The sequence below is a fragment of the Stomoxys calcitrans genome, chromosome 1 (assembly GCF_963082655.1).
Source record: "Stomoxys calcitrans chromosome 1, idStoCalc2.1, whole genome shotgun sequence".
In the NCBI taxonomy this organism is placed as follows: Eukaryota; Metazoa; Arthropoda; class Insecta; order Diptera; family Muscidae; genus Stomoxys; species Stomoxys calcitrans.
Window position 1 is genome coordinate 95,042,585 of NC_081552.1, and position 22,131 is coordinate 95,064,715.

Here is a 22,131-nt window from a genome sequence, read left to right on the forward strand (position 1 = left end):
AACGAACGGCGTGGTACGGTGCTCGGATAAACCTTTGTCGCTACTGTTGTAACACAGTGTTTGGCGGTACTGTGGTAACACAGTGAACAAAATTTTTTTTACTCACCACCGAAGGATGAGGGTATATTTATTTTGGCATTCCGTATGCAACACATCGAAATATCCATTTCCGACCTTATAACGTATATATATTCTTGATCGTCGTAAAAATCTAAGACGATCGCATTTATTGTCTGTTGTCTCCGAAATTTGGGGCAGTGAGTTGTGTTAGGCTCCCCGACGACTTTCTGCAATTTGGCCCAGATCGGTTCAGATTTAGATATAGCTGTCATATAGACCGATCTCTCGATTTAAAGTCTTGGCCCCACAAAAGGCGCATTTATTATCCGATTTCACTGAAATTCGACATAGTGACTTATGTCCGTCCGTCTGTCTGTCGAAAGCACGCTAACTTCCGAAGGAGTAAAGCTAGCCGCTTGAAATTTTGCACAAATACTTCTTATAAGCGTTGGTCGGTTGGTATTGTAAGTGGGCCATATCGGTCCATGTTTAGATACAGCTGCCAAATAAACCGATCTTGGGTCTTGACTTCTTCAGCCTCTAGAGTGCGCAATTCTTATCCCATTGGGATGAAATTTTCCACGACGTGTTGTGTTATGATATCCAACAACTGTGTCAAGTATGGTTCAAATAGGTCCATCACCTGATATAGCTGCCATATAAACCGATCTTGGGTCTTGACTTCTTGAGCCACTAGAATGCGCAATTCTATCCGATTGGAATGAAATTTTGCAAGAAGTATTTTGTTATGATATCCAACAACTGTGCCAAGTACGGTTCAAATCGGTTCAGCTATATCAGGTAGCTGTCTTATAAACAGATCTGGGGACTTGACTTCTTGAGCTTCTAGAGGGCGCAATTCCTATCCCATTTGTATGAAATTTTGCAAGACGTATTTTATTCTTACCTTCAACAACTGTGTCAAATAAGGTTCCAATCGGTTCATAACCTGATATAGCTGCCATATAAACCGATCTGGGAGGCTCAAGAAGTCAAGAACCAAAATCGGTTTATCTGACAACTATATCAGGTTATGAACCGATTTGAACCATACTTGGCACAGTTGTTGCATGTCATAGCGAAACACGTCGTGCAAAATTCCATTCCAATCGGATAAGAATTGCGCCCTCTAGAGGCTCAAGAAGTCAAGACCCAAGTTCGGTTTATATGGCAGCTATATCAGGTTATGGACTGATTTGAACCATACTTGGCAAGGTTGTTGGATATCTTAACAAAACACGTCGTGCAAAATTTCATCCCAATCGGATAAGAATTGCGCACTATAGAGGCTCAAGAAGTCAAGACCCAAGATCGGTTTGTATGACAGCTATATAAAAACATGGACCGATATGGCCAATTTACAATCCCAACCGACCTACACTAATAAGAAGTATTTGTGCAAAATTTCAAGCGGCTACCCCTACTCCTTCAAAAGTTAGCGTGCTTTCGACAGGCAGACGGACGGACATGGCCAGATCGACATAAAATGTCACGACGATCAAGAATATACATACTTTATGGGGTCTCGGACGAATATTTCGAGTAGTTACAAACAGAATGACGAAATTAGTAAACCCCCCAGTCTATGGTGAAGGGTATAACAAGTAAGAGCGTGCTAAGTTCGGCCGGCCCGAATCTTATATACCGTCCACCATGGTCGCATCTGTCGAGTTCTTTGCGCAGTATTTTGTTTTAGGCAAACAAAGTAAAGGGTGATTTTTTTGAGGTTAGGATTTTCATGCATTAGTATTTGACAGATCACGTGGGATTTCAGACATGGTGTCAAAGAGAAAGATGCTCAGTATGCTTTGACATTTCATCATGAATAGACTTACTAACGAGCAACGCTTGCAAATCATTGAATTTTATTACCAAAATCAGTGTTCGGTTCGAAATGTGTTCATTCACCGTAACGTTGCGTCCAACAGCATCTTTGAAAAAATACGGTCCAATGATTCCACCAGCGTACAAACCACACCAAACAGTGCATTTTTCGGGATGCATGGGCAGTTCTTGAACGGCTTCTGGTTGCTCTTCACTCCAAATGCGGCAATTTTGCTTATTTACGTAGCCATTCAACCAGAAATGAGCCTCATCGCTGAACGGTGAATGAACACATTTCGAACCGAACACTGATTTTGGTAATAAAATTCAATGATTTGCAAGCGTTGCTCGTTAGTAAGTCTATTCATGATGAAATGTCAAAGCATACTGAGCATCTTTCTCTTTGACACCATGTCTGAAATCCCACGTGATCTGTCAAATACTAATGCATGAAAATCCTAACCTCAAAAAAATCACCCTTTATAATGAATAAGGACGGAGGAGCAGCTATATCAAGTTATAGTCCTATTCGGGGCTCAAGAAGTGAAATCGGGAGATCGGTTTTTATGGGAGTTGTATCAAGCTATAGATCGATTCTGAACATAATGCACACGTATATTAAAGGCCATGGAAGGAGCCGTTGTACAAAATTTGTCCCAAATCAGATGAGAATTGCGCTGTCTAGAGGCTCAAGAAGTCAATACCCAAGATCGGTTTGTATTGCAGCTATAGATCGATTCTGACCATATTGCACACGCATATTGAAGGCCATGGAAGGAGCCGTTGTATAAAATGTGTGCCAAATCGGATGAGAATTGCGCTGTCTAGAGACTCAAGAAGTCAAGACCCTAGATCGGTTTGTATTGCAGCTATATTAAGTTATGAACCGATTATGACTATACTTCGCACAGTTGTTGGAAGTGATATCAAAACACAATATGCAAAATTTCAGTCAAATTGGACGAGAATTGCGCCCTCTAAAGGCTCAAGAAGTCAAGACCCAAGATCGGTTTGTATGGCTGCTGTATACGGTTATGAACCGATAAGTTGTTAGAAGTGAGATCAAAACACTGTATGCGAAATTTCAGTCAAGTCGGGCGAGAATTACGCCCTCTAGAGGCTCAAGAAGTCAAGACCCATGATCGGTTTGTATTGCAGCTGTATAAGGTTATGGACCGATTAGTTGTTGGAAGTGAGATCAAAACACTATATAAGAAATTTCAGTCAAGTCGGGCGAGAATTGCGCCCTCTAGAGGCCCAAGAAGTCAAGACCCAAGATCGGTTTGTATGGCAGCTATATCAAAACATTGACCGATATGGTCCATTTACAATCCCAACCGACCTACACTAATAAGAAGTATTTGTGCAAAATTTCAAGCGGTTACCACTACTCCTTCAAAAGTAAGCGTGCTTTCGACAGACAGACGGACGGACATGGCTAGATCGACATAAAATGTCACGACGATCAAGAATATACATACTTTATGGGGTCTCGAACGAATATTTCGAGTAGTTACAAACAGAATGACGAAATTAGTAAACCCCCAGCCTATGGTGAAGGGTATAACAAGTAAGAGCGTGCTAAGTGCGACTGGACCGAATCTTATATACCCTCCACCATGGTCGCATATGTCGAGTTCTTTGCACAGTATTTTGTTTTAGGCAAACAAAGTATAATGAATAAGGACGGAGGAGCAGCAATATCAAGTTATAGTCCTATTCGGGGCTCAAGAAGCTTAATCGGGAGATCGGTTTATATGGGAGTTGTATCACGCTATAGATCGATTCTGACCATATTGCACACGTATATTGCAGGCCATGGAAGGAGCCGTTGTATCAAATTTTTGCCAAATCGGATGAGAATTGCGCTGTCTAGAGGCTCAAGAAGTCGGACCCATGATCGGTTTGTATGGCAGCTATATCGGGTTATAAACCGATTAGGACCATACTTCGCACAGTTGTTGGAAGTGATATCAAAACACTAAATGCAAAATTTCAGTCAAATCGGACGAGAATTGCACCCTCTAGAGGCTCAAGAAGTCAAGACCTAAGATCGGTTTGTATGGCAGCTATATCAGGTTATGGACCGATTAGTTGTTCGACGTGAGATCAAAACACTTTGTGCCGAAACTTCAGTCAAGTCGGGCGAGAATTGCGCCCTCTAGAAGCTCAAGAAGTCAAGACCCAAGATCGGTTTGTATAGCAGCTATATCAAAACATTGATCGATATGGCCCATTTACAATCCCAACCGACCTACACTAATAAGAAGAATTTGTGCAAAATTTCAAGCGGCTAGTTCGACTTGTCACGATGATCAAGAATATATATACTTTATGGGGTCGTAGACGCATATTTCGAGGTGTTACAAACAGAATGACAAAATTAGTATACCCCCATCCTATGGTGGAGGGTATAATGAAATCGGTTCAGGAATGCTTTCACAAGCAACAAAATAAGAGGAGTGCCTTTGCAAAAATTAAAAAAAAAAAACAAGTAAAAGCGTGCTAAGTTCGGCCGGGCCGAATCTTATATACCCTCCACCATGGATCGCTTTTGTCGAGTTCTTTTCCCGGCATCCCTTCTTAGGCAAAAAAAGGATATAAGAAAAGAGTTGCTCTGCTATTAAAACGATATCAAGATATTGCCCGGTTCGGACCACAATTAAATTATATGTTGGAGACCTGTGTAAAATTTCAGCCAATTCGTATAAGAATTGCGCCCATTGGGGCTCACGAAGTAAAATAGAGAGAATGATTTATATGGGATCTGTATCGGGCTATAGACCGATTCAGACCATAATAAACACGTTTGTTGATGGTCATGAGAGGATCCATCGTACAAAATTTCAGGCATATCGGATAATAATTGCGACCTCTAGTGGTCAGGAAGTCAAGATCCCAGATGGGTTTATATGGCAGCTATATCAGGTTATGAACCGATTTGAACCTTATTTGACACAGTTGTTGAAAGTAACAATAAAATACATCATGCAAAATTTCAGCCAAATCGGATAGGAATTGCGCCCTCTAGAAGCTCAAGAAGTCAAATCCCCAGATCTGTTTATATGACAGCTATATCAGGTTATGAACCGATTTCAACCATACTTGGCACAGTTGTTGGATATCATAACGAAATACTTCGTGCAAAATTTCATTCAAATCGGATAAGTATTGTGCCTTCTAGTGGCTCAAGAAGTCTAGACCCAAGATCGGTTTATATGGCAGCTATATTAGGTTATGAACCGATTTAAACCATACTTGGCACAGTTGTTGGATATAATAACAAAACACGTGGTGCGAAATTCCGTGCCAATCAGATAAGAATTGCGCCCTCTAGAGGCTCAAGAAGTCAAGACCCATGATCGGTTTATATGGCAGCTATATCAGGTTATGAACCGATTTGAACCATACTTGGCACAGTTATTGGATATAATAACAAAACACGTCGTGCAAAATTTCATTCCAATCGAATAAGAATTGCGCACTCTAGAGGCTCAAGAAGTCAAGACCCAAGATCGGTTTATATGGCAGCTATATCAGGTTATGGACCGATTTGAACCATACTTGGCACAGTTGTTGGATATAATAACAAAACACGTCGTGCGAAATTTCATTCCAATCGGATAAGAATTGCGCACTCTAGAGGCTCAAGAATTCAAGACCCAAGATCGGTTTATATGGCAGCTATATCAAAACATGGACCGATATGGCCCATTTACAATATCGACCGACCTACACTAATAAGAAGTATTTGTGCAAAAATTCAAGCGGCTAGCTTTACTCCTTCGGAAGTTAGCGTGCTTTCGACAGACAGACGGACGGACAGACGGACGGACATGGCTAGATCGACATAAAATGTCGCGACGATCAAGAATATATATACTTTATGGGGTCTCAGACGAATATTTCGAGTAGTTACAAACAGAATGACGAAATTAGTATACCCCCCATCTAATGGTGGAGGGTTTAAAAATTGTTAGTCACATTTCTTGGACACTATAAAAGATTTCCCTCACATTTAGGCCTGTTTTTTTGTAGGGCTTTTGAGGCACTTTCCCAGGATGTCCCAGGGAATTGTAGAGCAGCCGAGCACTACCTTACACATTCCAGGAGAACTGGAATTTGTAGGTATGTATCTAGCGACACGTAAGCTAAGTTTTCAAGATAAGGACCGAAGGGTTGCTAATGACAGATGGTCACAAAGTGGGGATTCCAAAATTATGTGACACAATCTAGACTTGAAGAGGTTTACCTCTCATTGTCCGTTATGACAGGTCACTGTCTGATCGACAAAACATGCTGACAGACTGAAGGTTGCAAGTAACAACTTTTGCAACCTGGATTGCTCATGCACATTGCTGGATTGATCTCCTTGATTACGGGTTCCATGGTATGACTATAAAAAAGCCTTGTATTTAATTTTAATCGGTTGAGATTCAAATAGATTTTATCTTTTCTATTGTTCGTATTTGCAATATTTGGCAACGAGTTGAGAGACTAAAGGTTGCAAGTAATGAATTTTTCAGAAGCGACGAGTTCGGTACGAGGAGTCTTCTATGGAACAGCTAGTGACTGCGTGTCTAACTCCAGCAATTAGAAGAAGTTTCACTAATGATTCCTTCGAGAGTTGTAAGAAATAACAGCTGTTAATATTTGCATATCAAGCGGATTATTCAAGAAATGTGGGACTCCACACTTTTCTGTTGTTGCGGTGTAACAGTCGGCTTAATTTCAGACTGTAAACTGGCCTAACTTAGCGGTGGTCTGATGCGTTTCTTTATCTGATCTAATGATTGCCATTTGGTTTATGTATATAGAATAAAATTCATTTACCCACAAAAATTGACTAAAAAAAGGACGTTTGCCATAAATCATGTAGTTGTTTCCATATCAATGTAATGTACTCCCGAGTTTTTAAACAGAATTGTAAGATTTACGAACTCTTACTTCTTTCTTGTATCGAAACAATTGTTATTTATCTAATAAAGTAGTGTGGTTCTTGCAATTAATTTTGAAACGGTTTCTTTGACTGTTAAAATTCGTTATCGCTCTTGAACGTGAACTCGGTTTACATTCTTCTCAGCTTGCTACCTTCAATGAAATACATTGAAGCTATTCATTTCTGTGAGGGAGGTAAAATGAACATTCTGCCTCTTGCCAATTCCATATTTCGTATTTGGGCCTAAATGCACAATTTGTGAGGTTCATTGATTGACTCCAAACATACAAATGCAAATAAGTTCATTGGAAAATGTTCACTATCAGAAGCTTATCATTCAGTGAAAATTTACGAGCTACCCCGATTGATATATGAAAGACGTAAGCGGCAAAGATCCTTATTATAATTCTGTCCTCAATTGGCTTCTCTCAAGCTTAAAAAAGAAAAGTTTTGTGTACTCTAAAGATAATCTGTTCAGGGTTTTTGTACGGATATTTTTATATTTTATGGCTTATAGGATTTTTGCATTCAGCTTGGTGGTTGCTTTAAAAAAGCAAATAAATATGTTCAACTCCATTTCCTCCTATGTCATGAGAATAACTGTATGAGGATTTTATACAGTTTCAGTTTTTGGCCAGTCAGACAGGTATGTTGCATGTTTCACTTACCAAATCTCGTCCGGTACTGACATAACTTTCTAAAGGACTGCAAGGTCGTAAACGATTAAGACCCAATGTGTTGCCTGTGCTGCTAATTGCTGTATGATCGCATAGTTTAGGTGTCTCATAATCATAAATTTCCAGCATTAAGCGACGTTTTCCCTTGGTGCTCATCAGGGCCAGCGCATTGCCAACACTGAGACTACCACTACCTCCGCCAACCGGTCCACTACCGTGGGCGGAATCTTTGCTGGTCTTGCTGGAAATATAATTTAGGCTCTCTTTGACAGATGAAATGCCATTGCCGCCAACAGCTTGTTTGGAGCCGCCACTACCGGCTCCACCTTGTTGCTGATAGCCACTGTATTTATTCTCTTGGTTGAAGATACTCGACTGGGTGGGTCCATATATGTAGGTATCCACCGGATTCCAGGCATTATCAATGTTGACACGTAAATTCTTGCCCAGTTTGGGATTCTGCGGACTGTAGTAATAGTTATTTCCATAACTAGTCGGATCGAGTAGTGTGGGTTTGCCTCCATCTGCTGACGAGGCAACGGGTGGCGGAGGAGGTGGTTGGCCTGTTGTAACACTTGTTTGCTTTATTGGAACATATGTGCCATAACTGTCCCACATACGCAAACGGGTTATAAAGGGTGGTAAATCAGTCTGAAATGAGATGGAGGAAAATATAAAAAAAGAATTGTGAAATAATTGTTATAAGGGAGAATAGACTCATCAAGCACAAAAATGTATGTTAATGTGTGTATGTAAATATATGCCCGCAACAATGCTTTTAAAGACCTGTTGGATGTGGAAAAACAACACTGATATTTTTTGGTACATACGCTGTAGTAAAGGGTGATTTTTTTGAGGTTAGGATTTTCATGCATTAGTATTTGACAGATCACGTGGGATTTCAGACATGGTGTCAAAGAGAAAGATGCTCAGTATGCTTTGACATTTCATCATGAATAGACTTACTAACGAGCAACGCTTGCAAATCATTGAATTTTATTACCAAAATCAGTGTTCGGTTCGAAATGTGTTCATTCACCGTTCAGCGATGAGGCTCATTTCTGGTTGAATGGCTACGTAAATAAGCAAAATTGCCGCATTTGGAGTGAAGAGCAACCAGAAGCCGTTCAAGAACTGCCCATGCATCCCGAAAAATGCACTGTTTGGTGTGGTTTGTACGCTGGTGGAATCATTGGACCGTATTTTTTCAAAGATGCTGTTGGACGCAACGTTACGGTGAATGAACACATTTCGAACCGAACACTGATTTTGGTAATAAAATTCAATGATTTGCAAGCGTTGCTTGTTAGTAAGTCTATTCATGATGAAATGTCAAAGCATACTGAGCATCTTTCTCTTTGACACCATGTCTGAAATCCCACGTGATCTGTCAAATACTAATGCATGAAAATCCTAACCTCAAAAAAATCACCCTGTATGTCATGTTCCTGTATCGAAAAAATAGTTCATTGCTTATAATAATTTGGTTTGTATACCCATCAACATATTGATCTGGGACATTTAAGTCGATCCAGCCATGTCGAACGTGGCGGTCGAACAAATACAGATATCCACTTGTAATTTTGCACAGATAATTCTTGTTGATGTAAGTCGCTAGAGATTCTTAATGGATTAATGGATTAATCGGTTCATATTTGGATATAGCCCGTCTGTTGAGTTTTTGAGCTCCTGGCTCCTCAATTTTGATCCGATTGGCTGAATTTTGGCAAAAGGCTTCTGTTCTGATTTCCAACATCCGACAATAATTGGAATCAGTCTAAAAACCAATCTCCGGGTTTGACTTCTTGTGGAACTAAAGGCCTCATTTTGCGTCTAATTTGTATGAAATTTGACACAACAAATTCTGTTTTGACCCTCAATATTAGTGTTAAGTAATCCTAGTCGCTCTATAAACTTCATATTAATATTCGGCCTCCAGTGGCATAAAGCGTGATTTTTTTGAGGTTAGGATTTTCATGCATTAGTATTTGACAGATCACGTGGGATTTCAGACATGGTGTCAAAGAGAAAGATGCTCAGTATGCTTTGACATTTCATCATGAATAGACTTACTAACGAGCAACGCTTGCAAATCATTGAATTTTATTACCAAAATCAGTGTTCGGTTCGAAATGTGTTCATTCACCGTAACGTTGCGTCCAACAGCATCTTTGAAAAAATACGGTCCAATGATTCCACCAGCGTACAAACCACACCAAACAGTGCATTTTTCGGGATGCATGGGCAGTTCTTGAACGGCTTCTGGTTGCTCTTCACTCCAAATGCGGCAATTTTGCTTATTTACGTAGCCATTCAACCAGAAATGAGCCTCATCGCTGAACAAAATTTGTCAAAATTTGAACACATTTCGAACCGATCACTGATTTTGGTAATAAAATTCAATGATTTGCTAGCGTTGCTCGTTAGTAAGTCTATTCATGATGAAATGTCAAAGCATACTGAGCATCTTTCTCTTTGACACCATGTCTGAAATCCCACGTGATCCGTCAAATACTAATGCATGAAAATCCTAACCTCAAAAAAATCACCCTTTATAAACACAAATGTTGTTTCACAATTTTAAAGTTCACTACCAATAAGTATTTTAAGCTATTATTTACTAGCCTCCAATGACATACAAAAACACAGTTTCTCTCAACTTAACGTTTAATGCAAAACTTTTGCTTGGCTCTCTCTTCAAATTACTTAGACTTTGGCTCATTTTGCAATGATCGAAAAAAAGCAATAACTAAAGCAGAAAGAAACTAGATTACTAAGCCCCGCGACCAAATAGCCACCGGCAGGGCGAGGGTCACGTATATGCAGTGTGGCCTGTACTGCGGTTTATGCCATGACCAAAACAAAAACAAGTAAAAAGGCGTTAAGTTCGGCCGGGCCGAACTTTGGATACCCACCACCTCGGGTATATATGTAAACCACCTTTCATCAAAATCCAGCGAAAATTGCATGCCTTATGTCCCATAGCAGTTATATCGAAATATGATCCAATTTGGACCAAATACCAGTGAGTACAAGTCATTGTTCAATTATGTATAACAAAATGTTGGTCCTTTTAGCTATATCTTAAAATAAAGTCAATGTGTCAAATTTCAGTTAAATCGGATCATAAATGCGTCTTTTTTGGGGCCAAGACTTTAAATCGAGATATCGGTCTATATGGCAGCTATATCCAAATCTTGATCGATCTGAGTGAAATTGAAAAAGGATGTCGACGAGCCCAACACAACTCACAGTCCCAAATTGTGGCGCCATCGGACAATAAATGCGCTTTTTCTGGCCCCAAAACCTAAAACCGAGAGATCGGTCTATATGGCAGATATATCCAAATCTTGACCAATCTGTGCCATAATGCAGAACTATGTCAAGAGGTTTAACCTAACCCAATGACCCAAATTTCGGCGACATCGGACAATAAATGCGCTTTTTATGGGCCTCCGACCCCAAATGGGAGCATCGGTCTATATGACAGCTATATCCAAATCTAGACCGATCTGAGCCAAATTGACAAAGGATGGCGAAGGGCTTAACACAACTCACTGTCCCAAATTTCAGCAAAATCGGATAAAAAATGTGGCTTTTATGGGCCTAAGACCCTAAATCGGAGGATCGGTCTATATGGCAGCTATATCCAAACCTGGACCGATCTGGGCCAAATTGACGAAGGATGTCGAAGGGCCTAACATAACTCACTGTCCCAAATTTCAGCAAAATCGGATAAAAAATGTGGCTTTTATGGGCCTAAGACCTTAAATCGGAGGATCGGTCTATATGGCAGCTATATCCAAATCTCGACCGATCTGGACCACATTGACGAAGGATGTCGGAGAGCTTAACACAACTCACTGTCTCAAATTTCAACAAAATCGGATAATATATGTGGCTTTTATGGGCCAAAGACCCTAAATCGGCGGTCTATATGGGGGCTATATCAAGATATAGTCCGATATAGCTCATCTTCGAACTTAACCTGCGTATGGACAAAAAAAGACTGTGTGCAAAATTTCAGCTCAGTATCTCTATTTTTAAAGACTGTAGCGTGATTTCAACAGACAGATGGACAGACGGACGGACATGTCTAGATCGTCTTAGATTTTTATGCTGATCAAGAATATATATACTTTATAGGGTCGGAAATGAATATTTCGATGTGTTGCAAACGGAATGACAAAATGAATATACCCCCATCCTTCGGTGGTGGGTATAATAAATAAATATTTTTTCAAATTTCAATAAAAAATATTTCTAACACAAAATTTCAAAGAAATATCACCTAAGACAATATTTTGTTGAGGCCCGGACTGCACGAAATTATTTTTTTTTTAAGGCAAAATTTTTGAGATATATCCTAAATACAAAATTTTAATAAAGACAAAATTCAATATTTTTTCTAAAGCCAACATTTTAATAAAACTTTTTCTAATAAACATTTTTCTAAGCACAACATTTCAATGGGAATTTTTCTTAAGACAAAATTTCAATTTAATTTTTTCTTATTATCAAATTTTAATAAAATTTGTTCCAGATTTTTTTTTTATTTTAAAATTTTCTCAAAAGACAAAATTACAATTAAATGTTTCTTTAGGATATAATAATTATAAAAGTTTTTTAAAAAATTTGTTATTAAAATGTTCTTTAAACAAACATTTTTCGTCTTCTTTGCTTTTTATAATCTCCACCATAAGATGGGGTATACTAATTTCGCCATTCTGTTTGTAATATATATTCTTGATCGACATGACATTTTAAGTCGAACTTGCCATGTCTGTCTGTCGAAAGCACGTCAACTTTCGAAGGAGTAAAGCTAAACGAATTTTTATACAAATACTTTTTATTAGTGTAGGTCGGTTGGGATTGTAAATGGGCCATATCGGTCCATGTTTCGATATAGCTGACTTCTTAAGCCTCTAGAGGGCGCAATTATCGTCCCATTTGTTTTGGTGTCACTTCCAACAAATGTGCCAAGTATGGTTGACATCGGTCTACAACCTGGTATAGCTGCCATATAAACGGATCTTGACTTCTTGAACCGATAGAGGGCGCAATTCTTATCCGATTTGGCTGAAATTTTGCGCGAGGTGTTTTGTTATGACTTCCAACAACTGCTTTAAATATGGCATTAACCACAGGGATAACTATAGCAACCGTGGTCAAATTTTGGTCAAAAGGTTGTATGGCCGCAGTCTCTCTGATTCCATCAGTGGAATTCATCGACAAATTACCCATTAACGAAAGATCGATTTATATGCAAGCTAAATCAGCTTATAACCCGGTTTGGACAATTCTTATCATGCATGTTGGAAGTCATAGTGGTTCAATTAAGAAATTTGTACATTCAATTAAAAAATTGGGTGAAATCGGACCTATAACGAAATTGTATTATTGATTAACAATTTCGTAATTTGGATTATGACAAACTCAAAAATACGATTAAAGCGGTTATTAACTCAATAAACCAATTTATTTCTTTCTCAAATAACATTTTTACCAATTTAAATAATTAAAGGAAATAATTGATATTTTATTTTATTAAATTGCGGATAAACATGTAATATATTGCTTTAAAATATTATTTTTTAATTTATATGTTCTAAAGGAAAGAAGAAAAAATCGCCTTTCCTTTGTGAGCCTCTCTTTAATGTCGCGGATACCACCTGTAAAAAGAATAATGAACAAAACAATTTATTTACTAACTATAATTAAAGTGAAGCATAATATATACCAATCTTAGCATTTTGCGCACAATACCACGAAATTTAGATCCACGGAATACTGCATTTCTTATCTTCCGTCATCAGCGTCGTTTTCAAAGCCATTATAGTCTCTATAGGGATAACAACATATTAAAACAAGTAAAAGCGTGCTAAGTTCGGCCGGGCCGAATCTTATATACCCTCCACCGTGGATCGCATTTGTCGAGTTCTTTTCCCGGCATCTCTTCTTAGGCAAAAAAGGATATAAGAAAAGAGTTGCTCTACTATTAAAACGATATCAAGATATGGTCCGGTTCGGACCACAATTAAATTATATGTTGGAGACCTGTGTAAATTTCAGCCAATTCGTATAAGAATTGGGGCTCACGAAGTAAAATAGAGAGAACAATTTATATGGGATCTGTATCGGGCTATAGACCGATTCAGACCATAATAAACACGTTTGTTGATGGTCATGAGAGGATCCGTCGTACAAAATTTCAGGCATATCGGATAATAATTGCGACCTCTAAGGGTCAAGAAGTCAAGATCCCAGATCGGTTTATATGGCAGCCATATCAGGTTATGAACCGACTTGTACTTTATTTGACACAGTTGTTGAAAGTAAAAATAAAAAAAATACGTCATGCCAAATTTCAGCCAAATCGGATAGGAATTGCGACCTCTAAAAGCTCAAGAAGTCAAATCCCCAGATCTGTTTATATGACAGCTATATCAGGTTATGGACTGATTTCAACCATACTTGGCACAGTTGTTGGATATCATAACGAAATAATTCGTGCAAAAACTCATTCAAATCGGATAAGAATTGTGCCCTCTAGAGGCTCAAGAAGTCAAGACCCAAGATCGGTTTATATGGCAGCTATATCAGGTTATGAACCGATTTGAACCATACTTGGCACAGTTGTTGGGTATCACAACAAAACACGTCTTGCAAAATTTCATTCCAATCGGATAAGAATTGCGCACTCTAGAGGCTCAAGAAGTCAAGACCCAAGATCGGTTTATATGGCAGCTATATCAGGTTATGAACCGATTTGAACTATACTTGGCGCAGTTGTTGGATATCATAACAAAACACGTCTTGCAAAATTTCATTCCAATCGGATAAGAATTGCGCACTCTAGAGGCTCAAGAAGTCAAGACCCAAGATCGGTTTATATGGCAGCTATATCAGGTTATGGGCCGATTTGTACCATACTTGGCACAATTGGTGGATATAATAACAAAACACGTCGTGCAAAATTTCATTCTGATCGGATAAGAATTGCGCACGCTAGAGGCTCAAGAAGTCAAGACCCAAGATCGGTTTATATGGCAGCTATATCAGGTTATGAACCGATTTGAACTATACTTGGCGCAGTTGTTGGATATCATAACAAAACACGTCGTGCAAAATTTCATTTCAATCGGATAAGAATTGCGCACTCTAGAGGATCAAGAAGTCAAGACCCAAGATCGGTTTATATGGCAGCTATATCAAAACATGGACCGATATGGCCCATTTACAATACCAACCGACCTACACTAATAAGAAGTATTTGTGCAAAATTTCAAGCGGCTAGCTTTACTCCTTCGGAAGTTAGCGTGCTTTCGACAGACAGACGGACGGACGGACGGACGGACGGACGGACGGACGGACGGACGGACGGACGGACGGACGGACGGACGGACGGACGGACGGACGGACGGACGGACGGACGGACAGACGGACGGACATGGCTAGATCGACATAAAATGTCACGACGATCAAGAATATATATACTTTATGGGGTCTCAGACGAATATTTCGAGTAGTTACAAACAGAATGACGAAATTAGTATACCCCCCATCTTATGGTGGAGGGTATAATAAAATAATATTTATAAAAACATGCATCTACCTTCTTCCAAGTCCTCAAAATTGTTTCGTTTGGATTGTAATTCATTTGTTAACATCCTAATTTTTCTGCATTACACCATCTCAGCATAACACCTTTTAAAATATATTGTTTTTACATAACAATTGTTATTTAATAAATTATTTTATTTTATTAGGAAACAACACTTTTTCTTTTTCTTGATTGTTTTTGTCTAACCGCGCCACTGTGTGCCTGTATATGATAGAAACTAGACATATATATTTGGACGACCTTCACAAAATTCGTCTTTGAGTGAACTACGACCTCGGCTGATGGAGCTTTATCGCGAATAATTTAATTAAGTCCATCGATGCACTGATTTGAGTTAATCCACGTCGAAAGTTATAAAAAATGATCGCACGAAAATTTTCACTATTTAATTCCATTTTTTGGGCGAGATGAATCTTTTGAGTTACTGTAAAAAATACATATAACGCTCGTTTGTCAAAATGTTCTAAGTACCTATAACCTCAAAAACGGCAGAAAACATCTGAAATATAAGTTTCAATTTATTTTACTTAAGCACCTGCAATATAATGCTTAAGCAAAATCAATTAATGGCAATATTGTCCCCCATATATATAAGTGGAAGATGACCCGTACGTCCCACATTGCCACTAATTTGTACACTCATAGAAACAAATTTGCTGGAAATAGCAAACACTGTCCGCTGAATACTAGTGTTAGATTTGCTGTTATTGTAGCAGTAGTTCTGCTATTACAGCAGCAGTACTGCAATTTCAGAGTAGCAGGCTTACTGCTGAAAAGTCTGTTGTTTGCTGAAAATGACTGCTGCTTTATTATGAAGGGGATGCTGAAAAAAAGGGGAAAGAAGAAAAAATTAAAACACATATGTAAATGTGTGACTCAGTGGATGTTTATGATCACCACTGAATATATACTATCCATAACCATTTTAGTCCCACCACCATAGGATGGGAGTATACTAATCTAGTCATTCTGTTTGTAACACCTCGAAATATTGATCTAGGACCCCATCGTTCGTCTGTAGAAATTACGATAGCGGTCGAACGCGCCAAGATAGCCGCTTGAATTTTTGCACAGATATTTAATATTTATCTAGGTCGTTGGGGATTGCATACGGGCCATATCGGTTCCGATTTGGATATAGCTCCCATATAAACTGATCTCCCGATTAGACTTCTTGAACCCCTGGAAGGCGCAATTTTTGTCCGATTTGGCTGAACATTGTGTTCTGTTATGACTTCTAACAACTGTGCCAAGTACGGTCTAAATCGGTCTATAACCAAATATAGCACCCATATTTTGCCAGAATCCATGGTGGTGGGTTCCCAAAATTCGGTCTGGCCAAACTTTCCTCGCTTTTACTTGTTTTCTTTAAATTTAGATACAAAGGCCATGCCAGTCATGTGCACATTAGTAGGGCAATACCAAAAAATGCGAACTAGCTCAGCCAGATTTCGAAATGTTTACCAATGGATTGATCAGGTATCTTCTAAACAGAAATATTCCACAAATTAAAATCATCTCTTCCAGCAAAATTTCTAAAAAAAAATACCTAAAGTAATCAAAACAAATAATAGGCAGCCATAAAAAGTAGCATACATTTTTTTTTTCAGCAGACTTGTGTACTCAAAACAGCAGATTTTGTTAGTTGAAATAGAAGAAATGTTTGCTAATACATCAGCCACATGTTTGCTAAAACAGCAATAATGTTTGCCTTCCCATTTTCGGCAGACAAAAACTGCTATTTTAGCAAACATTGCTACACTCAAATTTGGTTGAGTATAGCAATCTTTATTGGAGACACAGAATTCCTCATAAAAATATACATAAATGTACTTGGGAATCACCTGATGGAATTGATGGCGACCACATGCTCCTAGTGGACACTCGTGCACTTTCACCTAAAACACCCCGAAACCGCAATCGAATACAAGACATCGTTAACTACAAAATATCACCCAGACACGGACCGACATAACAGCACCATTTACGGGGACGGCCGTCTCTATCATAGACATTGCAATACGATCGCAAAAACCATGGATAGTAACGAAACTATAGAGGAAATAATATACCGGAAACGTCTACGCAACGCTCTGCTACCGGCAAAATATAGTCCATCTCGCTGGTCAAACGCCTAGTTTGCAGAGATAAGCGAATATATTCTAATATGCTAACAGAGCAAGCCGAAAATTCAGTTAATATTGGAAACATGCGTGGCGTATACGAGTCAATAAAAACAAGTAAAGTCGTGCTAAGTACGGCCGGGCCGAATCTTTGAACCCACCTATAGATAGCTAGTGAAATTGATGCAAAATGCATAATTATATTTTACGGACCCAATTACTGCGAAACCAGGCAAAAATTAAAACTTCTAGGAACCGAACAAGGATAATCGAGAGATCGGTTTTTATGGGAGCTATATCAGGTTATGCACCGATTTCAACCGTGCAAAGTTGTTATACCCTCCACCCATCTTATGGTGGAGGGTATAATTGCGGATTACAGTGGCTCAGCATGTCAAATCGTCAGATCGGGTTATATGGGAGCTATATCTGGTTATAAACCGATTTCAACCGTGCTTGGCAAAGTTGTTAGAAGTCGTAACATAGCACTACATGTAAAATTTTAGCCAAATCCGGCAAAATTGGGGCTTCCAGGGGGTCAAGATGTCAAATCGGGAGCTTGGGTTATAAGGGAGCTATAGATTGATTTCGACCGTACTTGGCACGGTTATTGAACGTCGTAACAACACTATATTCAAAATTTCAGCCCAATCGGATAGCCATTGCTGCTTTTAGGGGATAAATATGTCAAATCGGTAGATCGGTTTGTATGGGAGCTATATCCAAATCTGAACCGATATGGCCCATTTGCAATCCCCAACGACCCACACCAATCACCTAACTCAAAAACGGCAAATAAGCCGGTCCTGACAACGTACCGCCGAACAGTTGCGTTATAGTACACACCCCATTGCTTAATCAATCACGCCAATTAACAGAGAGAGAATACAAATGTTATTTCCTCAGAATGGAGAAAGGAATCATGGTCACGATCCCAAAGAAGGGTGACCTCACCCAGTGCCAAAACTGGTGAGGGATAAGTTCAGTACAGACGTTTCAATCCGTTTCATTGCAAAAGAGAGCCGTCCTTTCGGGATCGATAAAGGAGTGACGTGATCTTTTTAATTTTGCTAGATTCCGTCTAAGAGGAGACAAACGCTGAGGCACCCTATGGCATTCGCTGGGGTATAAACGACTTCCTTTGAGACATCGACTAAGCAGATAATATATATGCCTCTTAGCTCATTGCTTTGAGCGTATATAGGGAAAATCGGAACACGTAAATGAAAACGTGGCCAAAGGAGACCTGAAAATAAACATAACTAAGACCAAATTTATGAGGAAAGGAAAAAAACCGGCCATGTTTTAGAAATATATGATTTTTTTTGTGATGTGAAACAAAAAAAAAATTTAATCTTCTGATAGTGAATTAAAAAATTTTAAAATACTTTCGAAAAAAAGATAATGTTTTCTCCCCTATATTGTCAAAAAATATTCACAAAACTGCGTGACGCACGCCACAAAAAATGGAAATGCTTTTCGAGGTTCGTGTAGATTTTCATAATTTCAAGGAAATTTTGCATAGTTAACATCAACAATTTTATTCAATAATTTAAAGATAAACATAGAAAAATTTCAAATGTGTGCCTTGATAATCCAAAAAAAAAAAAAAAAAAAATTTCCACTTTTTGTCTAAAGCTATGTGACGAACGCTAAATTGTTTCCACTAGCTTATAAATTGTTGTATTAATTTTAATGGAACAATGTCCTCTACTAGCTTCGCCAATGATATTGAAATTCTTTTTAATGTTGCTATTATTGAAAAGAAAATAATATAAAAACGTAATTTTGAGTTTTCAAATTAAATTTTTGGCGACAGGTCAAACCGTTACGCACGCTACAGAAAATAATCTGCTTTAACTTTTTTTCAGTGTATTGTAAAATGTTCACATTTCGTTTCATTGAAAAATCACTCGAACCGTGACGTCGAAAAATATACAATTTGCATGGATCTGATTTTTCATAATTAGCATTTGTGTTTCTATTAAAGTAAATTTATATATTTTTACGAAAACTGAAGACTATTATGAGGATAAAAAATAAATACATAAGTAGTTTGGTCCATCTGTGGTAACATTGCTGCAATAGAGGAAAACGTAAAATATTTTAATTTTTTGAATTTTTTTTTTTTGTGGTAGAATTTGGATATGATTTCTATATTAGATATTTTTTTATAGTTTTATAAAATTCAACATCTTGGCCCAATAAATGAATATCTGATTCATTTTCAATTCTCAAATACTTTTCATTTGAGTTTCACATTGACATGATGGGTCAATCCACCTATTAGAGGTGATTTTAGGAGTTAAAGCGCCACCTAGAACTTGGACACCAGTTTTAATGTCATATTCGTTACCTACTCCTAACTACTATTCATATGAGTCCCATATCGCCGAGTTCGGCTAATATGCCCATTTAGGAGGTGGGGTGGCCCCCATTACTTGGATTTAATTTGTATGCCATATTCGTAATTTACTCCTCAATACATTTCATTTGAGTCGCATATTGACATGAACTCCAATATGTCTGTTTGAAGAAGTTTTGGGGTTGGGGCGTTGGGGCGTCCCCCTGGGAACTTGAACCCAAGTTTCAATCTCACATTCGTATCATACTCTCCAATATCTTTCATTAATATCCATAGTGTCTCGATAGGTTCACTTTTGTTCTTGGGTTGTGTTTTTGGGGTTTTCGGTTATTTCAGTATTTTTCTCTGTAAAGATCACTTTTGTAACTATTGCAAACATTGCTAAAAAATAGCTGAAGTAGTCGGCGGTTAAAATCGACGTGAAACTCAATCCATTTCGACTTTTTCCGACGTTTCGACTTTTTTTTTTTTGATTTTTCGAATATTTTCGACTTTTCTAAATTTATGGGTAACAATCACTTTTTAAATTAGCGCTGTTATTTTTTCGATTAGAGCGGTGCATTATACCTTCTGACAAAAATAAAGATATCAGCTGTTTTTGTTGAATGAAAGCAACCCCAAATTAAATTGTTTTCACAACTTTGTAATTTGAACAGCTTTCTCACAACTTTAACAAATTGCAGCCATAAAAAAATAGCTTTTGCTCACAATTATAGGTAATGTCTTACAACAATAGCATACAAGTCCGTTAACAAAAATTATGAATCGTATGAAAATTGGCTGTTTTGACAAGCATAATGAATAAGGAATTCAGGAGTCGACTACGAATTTCATATCAAAATTGGATCCAATAACTGGGGGCCGCAACGACCCCAAAACCCCCCCAAAATAGGTTTATTGGACGATAATGACAATATGGGACTCGAATGAAAGGTATTTGGGAGTAGATTACGAGAATGGTCAGGAAGCAGGAAAAGTTTGTTGTTAGTTTGTTGATATTGGAAGGGGGCGGACCCCAAAAACACCACCTAAAATCAAAAGTGGACCGATAGGGACAATATGGGTATCAAATGAAAGGTTTAGGGTAGTAGAATACGAATATGTTATTAAAATTAGGATGAAGTATGCGGGGGGCCGTCCAACCCCAAAAACTCCACCAAACAAACATATTGGACGTAAATATCAATATGGGACTCAAATGATAGGTATTCGGGACTAGACTACGAATATGACACAAGTAATTGAGGGTCACCCCACCCTCAAATGGGTATATGATTCGATCCTAGCTAGATGAGCCTGAACTTAAAGGCATTTGGTAGCAGATAACGAATATTACATTGAAATTTGTGCCCAAGAATGTAGGTGGTGCTTTACCTCCTAAAGTCGCCTCCAATAGTTTATTGGACCCATTAAAAATATGGGGGATCAAGTGATAAATATTTTTTAGTGGAGTGCGACATTCAAATTTGTGCTCAAGCGGCAGATGGAGAGAGGCGCCCCCCACCAAACAGCTGTATACACTACTTATTACAATATGGGGCAAAATTCAAAGTATTAGGTTGTGGCTGCGAATATGATATCTTTATTCTGCTCATATATCTAGCAGACCACCTCACCTCAAAACAGTTGATCAATTATATTGACCTAACAGGACACTACCGCCATACCCCCAAAGTTATGACGCTCAGTTTGATAGGAGCAGTTGCAAACCTTAACGTCAAGGTGGCCGCCATTTTAAGCTCATCGACAAGGAGCCTTCTTTTTCTAGAAAAGTTCAAACAACGTGCTGCTGAGCAACACTTTCATGTACAAAAGTTTTACATGGTTTAATTATTAAGAACTGTCGCCACCGCACCTAACATAAGGACCGGCAAATTAGTTCTTTACCTCTGAGAATCGTTTTATATGGCAATTTGATTTGATTTAAAAAATACTAAATTATGACTATTCTACAGGTAGCCATATGGTATGTTATAGACAACTACCACATCATGATCAATGTTATAGGCGCTAAGCCGCTCCAAGCGAGTAGCAGCATAGACAAAGGCAATCTATAGACTCATAACAATATGTTCAGAAAAGCTCTAATAGATGGGAGAAATGTCAAATTTTCAGAAGTTTATATGTGATTGCGCAAGCATCCGGGGCGACTTTTAAGTTATTATATTAACATTTTGGCTGTTAAAGTCTAATCCTTTCCCTTATCGATGGCAGCAATAACATTTAAATAAGCGCCATCTATTCTGTTTGCAAATGGATCAACTGAATGGAGACGTCACCACGAACAAAGAGAGGGCAAAGTGGTAAAAACTGATCATGCAGCATTTATCTTTGTTGTGGCAACCTATCGGTCCGTAGAATAAAGAAAAACAAGTAAGAGCGTGCTAAGTTCGGCCGGGCCGAATCTTATATACTCTCCACCATGGTCGCATCTGTCGAGTTCTTTGCGCAGTATTTGGTTTTAGGCAAACACAGTATAATGAATAAGGACGGAGGAGCAGCTATATCAAGTTATAGTC

General features: G+C 38.4%; 1 protein-coding gene across 1 annotated transcript in view; it reads right to left on the bottom strand.

The window, feature by feature from the left end:
* The window catches only part of LOC131994281 (uncharacterized), a gene marked incomplete in the record, with an annotated part of 1,369,549 nt that overhangs the window by 163,408 nt on the left and 1,184,010 nt on the right, over positions 1–22,131 (bottom strand). The window contains 1 exon segment of the mRNA XM_059360990.1: positions 7,492–8,151. Within this exon segment, the coding sequence (XP_059216973.1) occupies positions 7,492–8,151 (660 nt within the window).